The 4,766-nt window shown below is 41.2% G+C and overlaps 1 protein-coding gene across 2 annotated transcripts in view; it reads left to right on the top strand.

Annotated features, from left to right (window-relative positions):
- The window catches only part of ITGB3BP (integrin subunit beta 3 binding protein), a 36,208-nt gene that overhangs the window by 29,092 nt on the left and 2,350 nt on the right, over positions 1-4,766 (top strand). For both annotated transcript variants that reach the window (XM_069788525.1, XM_069788524.1), the window contains exon 8: positions 2,716-2,769. In XM_069788525.1, the coding sequence (XP_069644626.1) occupies positions 2,716-2,768 (53 nt within the window). In that variant the 3' untranslated portion in view covers position 2,769. The remainder of the gene's footprint in view (positions 1-2,715; positions 2,770-4,766) is intronic.

The following is a 4,766-nucleotide window of genomic DNA, read 5'->3' on the forward strand; positions in this document are numbered from 1 at the left end:
ACAAAATTGAAAAGAAAGACTGTAATAATTCTGACTGGTTTTCTCTGCAGAAGATATTGATTATTTGTGTGTGGTGAGAGATTTGGAAAATTCAATTAAAGGAGTTGTGCAAAGGTTTCATAAATTTTCCTTGTACAGCGTGTACACAGACATTGTTGCGTATTAAATCAATGCAGCACTTCACAATATATTTTCTTTGAAACATAAAAATAAATAACATTTAAACAGTTCTGCTTACTACAGAAACAAATTTTATTTTCTGTGAAGCATTTAGTCATGTGCTATCACTGACTCATACACATTTGCCAGCTGTAACAAATTTTATAGACGTTTTCTCCAGAGACATAGCTCATATACTATGAATTTTTAAATGAGCAAATGGTGAAGAAGGGATGTCAGCAATATAAAAATTGATCAGTTAAAAGATAAAAGCATAAGTAAAGAGATTTGTATGGTAGTCTTAATAGGTTTTATTAAATAAAAATACTATAAAAAGACAGTAATGAATAGACTGAAGGTTTTAACTGTGGTTGAGGTGGAGAAAAATTATTCTGGCACATTTAGTAGAAGATTGGTTTTATATCACCTGACAGGTGAACATTTTTTTTCTCTCTGCTTTTTAGATCTGTAAATGTTTTAGAGTAGTCAAACTTGGGAAAGAATGGCAGTGAAAGTAGGAGGGGAAAAGAAACTTGGGAAGATTCTGCCCTTTTAATGCTTTTGTGGGCTGGGGACAGGAGACACCATGGCAAAGGGCAGCAAAGCTTCTACCAACCCACCCGCGCAGGGGTGAGGTTTCTGGTGACTCTCCAGCTGCTGCCTTACCCTACGCAACCCTAAAAAACATTGAGCTGATGAGAAGAGAGCAAGGGCAGCCTGGTCCTGCACCAGCTAGTGCTTGTGCCGCAGTTGGCTGCAGCCCAGACGTCTTTCTGGTCACCTCCACAGATCCCTTCCTTTCCTAGCTGCTCTGGTCACAACAGATTTTCATACAGAGGTTTTGCTAATGTTCTCTTTGCTTTTATGTAGTTTAACTTACTTAGGGGTTCTGCATATAAAAATATTGAGAGAAAGAAGGGTTGTTAGTGCTTTGTTGGGTTTTTTAAGAGCAACGCATGAACTTCATTAGCTCACAAACCAAAAAAAAAAACGATAAAAAAAACAAACCAAAAAGCTTAAAGTGCTACAACAAGCATTGTAAGGTTGTGGAGCATATGAATAGCAAATCATATTGATTATTTGAATATCTAAATCTTAATGCCATCTGTATAAATATCACTATAAATAGGGCTGTTTTGTCAAAATATGCAGTCATGGTATATATTTGGAAAGAAAGCTGAGTTAATGATGTTTTATATTAATCTGGGCAGCTTACATTTTTAAGACAGCTTCTCAAGAGTGAAATACAGATCTTGGCATGGTTGCTTTGGCATGTATGGGTTCTTTAAGTACTGCATAGTCAGAATGCCACAATCAGTGATTAAAGAGTTCATAAAGACTGAATTAGAAAGTTTCATTTTGTACAAAGAAACTAACTTGGAGTTAAATCTCTGTCTCTTTCTGTTACTTGTCATACAAGACTGGACAGTTTCCTATTTTAAGCAATAGTTAGTGGTATTTTTTTGACGATAATTTGTGTAAACAAATGGTGTTAATTAGGTATAAGGCTGAAAAAGTTGTACCTGAGGCAAAGTTGAATTGGATGCCTTTTTTATGGAGTAACCTTACGAGACCTAGCTTAAGGCAGAATTTCTGGTGTGGTCTGGGTCAGCTCCAGGTAACATCCCTGGCACCTCACGTCAGATCCACAGGCAGGTTTTCTGCATCACATCATGTAGAGGAAGCGTGTGACACCTAAGGAATGACAGCATGCCAAATGAGGAGAGCCAAGGAGAATCTTCCCCACCACCACCCGTGTCTCTGGTGGCTTTGATGCTTCTCTCCATCTAGGTCTATATGCAGCCCCTTTCCTCACAGTAAGAGTCTTTTTAGCTATAAGCCGCTGTACATATCTGTTTGTTGTTCTCAGTATGTTTAATACAAAACGAATAATTCTGAATTCTCTCTTCACCCCTTTGTGGTGGTGGAATCAAAATGCAGTAAGAACCATCAGCAGACACTGAGGGTACCGAGACCAGAGCTGATCATCTGCTGCAGGAAGCCATTTGGCAATCCTGGCACTCAGATGCACCTGCTTCCAGACCCTTTCCCTGTATGTTCTCATTCCCTGAGTTCCTTTCTACCCCTGCACACTTTTCCTCTACTTCTTCCAGCCATCTGCTCAGCCCTTCACCCTCGCCCTGCCCTGGCTCAGGTGTGGTTGCTTCTCTTTTTGCCATTCCCTCAGAGGACTCAGGGGATGGTTGTTCCTCTCATGCAATCCTTGATTGGATTCTGCTGGATCTGCTGATACGGTCTTTATGGATTTTTATTTATTCTTTTATTATTAATAGCAAAAAATGAAGGACCAGCTTCTAATACTCATAACATATGCTGTTCTGCTTTGTCATCATTGGTAATGATGTAGTGTATGTGCACACACTCACCAGTAATTAAGACAGTCTCCTAAATTACTGTTAAGACACAGTAACTCTATGAAGGGGTTCTGTTAACCACTGCAGTAACTTGTTTAACTTGTATTTGTGCAGGGATTTTCAAAAATTCTGTAATAATACCATTGTTCTGTTTATCAAAGCTAATCTTCCTTCTCCACAGCGTACATTGAGCCTGCCAGTAGCTCCGCATTCCTGAAGTCGCTCTTTGACTGAGGTAAGCAGCCCCTGGGTCTGCTCTGGGCCTTCCCCAGCTGCCACGTCCAGGTAGTATAATCGTAGGGACTGAGGTACTTCATTTTAAAACGTTTGCAGAGTGATCTAGTGTGGATGCCTGCAGTCAAGACTGTAATGGCTTGATGAGAAAACAGTTGTTACTCTGCGTGTGGTATTTCTGGTTAGTGGTTTGTTAAGCAAAATGACATGTTCAATCTGTAGAAACTGTCCCACTCTAAAACACCCGATAGCATTTCTCCTCGTCAACGCTGTCAGTTTCTAACTTAACTGGATGGTTTTTCAAGAACGGTAATTCAGCTGTAATACATGTAGCGAAAGCAAGAAAATCTGTGTACTTCAGGTTACACCTTCTTAAACGCTATGACTGATGCCCTGGGATTCACAAGGAGGCTGCCTACTGCAGCCCTGGTGTGCTGTCGGTGGCAGGGGTACTTCACTGCCTGCGCTCGGGCTTTGCTTCCCTGCGAAGGGGCTGTGTGCGCCCTCCTTCACTGTGGTGTCCACGCACAGGTAGACTCCTCAGCTCACTCCCAGCAGCAAGAACCACTCAGCTAGCCGAGGGCCTCCAAGCAGCGCTCTTTTCCAAGAGGGGACAGTGGGCTGCAGGGCAGATGGTCCGGCTGAAGCAGCAGCAGCAGCCGCCCGCTTCCAACCACCCCCTTCCCCAGCAGCAGCTCGCCCCCCTGTTCCATCTCCGCACGGGCACCTCAGACAGGCTGGGCCTGCTGCTGATCAATCCACCGCATCAACTTTCTTAGCACTCCCAGAGCAGAAAGCATAAACTGATACACTAACAGACACCTCAAGACGTGTTTTATGTTTTGTTAAATCCTTCCTCCTTTGGCTATTGGTCTTTGTTGCAGTGTTGTAAGGAAAAGCCCAGTTAGCGATGGACCTTGTCTATCATTGTGTATTACCTGTGCATGAGAAAACTAGTTGCTCATATGTTTCACAAAGTCTCTAAAGATGACAATATCTGCAGATTATATCAATTCCCTGTATAATGTGAGAATGTCTCTCCTTTGGAAAATTAAAGTATTCTAATTCTTGTAATTGAGGAATACGGAAAAGTAGATCTACCGGTTTTACAAGGTGTATAACTGAGTTAGTGCAGGGGTGAGCTCAGACACATGCATTTCGCTTCTCAGTGAAGGTTCAATTTTATTTTCTAATCTCAAGTAGCAAAAAAAAGCTTTAAACCCCTGCTTGTCCAGAAGCTAATGTTACCCTGATACTTACTAGCTGCTTATGCCAGAGACTCTTTCTACTCCTTACTCCTTCCAAACCAGCTATGACACCAAAGGCAGAGTAATTGAGGGATGGAAACCAGTGCAGGAGAGCAGAGCTAGCATCCTGTTTAGCAGCTCTTTTTCTCCACTGAGCATAATTTGAGTCCTACAGAATGCAGAGAGTGCCCATTCTATGGTACAATAACCAGTACACTGGCTTATTAACTTGAAGTAAACTCATGCTGACAACTACAAGGCTTCAATGTGAAGTTAGCTCAGAGCGCAGTTGTATCTCTACTGTTAGTTTATGTCCATGGATAGTATTGTCTAGTCAGTGAATAGTGGGTTTGCACCTTATGTCCAAACAAAGATACATTTACTTTTTCTGGTTCTCTCTGTCCCTTCCCAAGTGTGACCAACACTGTAAAGCCCTTTGCTTTCTTATTGTTTAAAAAAAAAACAGTTGTGATTGATAACTAAATGATCTTTTAGCAATTATAGCTCAACTTTTTCTACAGATAAAACCTACAGCATTTCCTTCAAAGATCTTAAAATGTTACTGCAGTTCAAGGGAGACTGCCTGTTGCTCTGCATTGCCTTAGGATGTACATGTGTCTGTATTTTTTTTTTTTATGCATTGAGTCTAGTAGTGGATGTAGGACAGACAGATAATTCTGAACAGATCACATGAATGATGATGCTGTTGTCTAATTGCTATTTATTTTAGTCATTCCTTATCTCCACACAG

This window comes from Haliaeetus albicilla, chromosome 8 (assembly GCF_947461875.1).
Source record: "Haliaeetus albicilla chromosome 8, bHalAlb1.1, whole genome shotgun sequence".
NCBI classification, from domain to species: Eukaryota; Metazoa; Chordata; class Aves; order Accipitriformes; family Accipitridae; genus Haliaeetus; species Haliaeetus albicilla.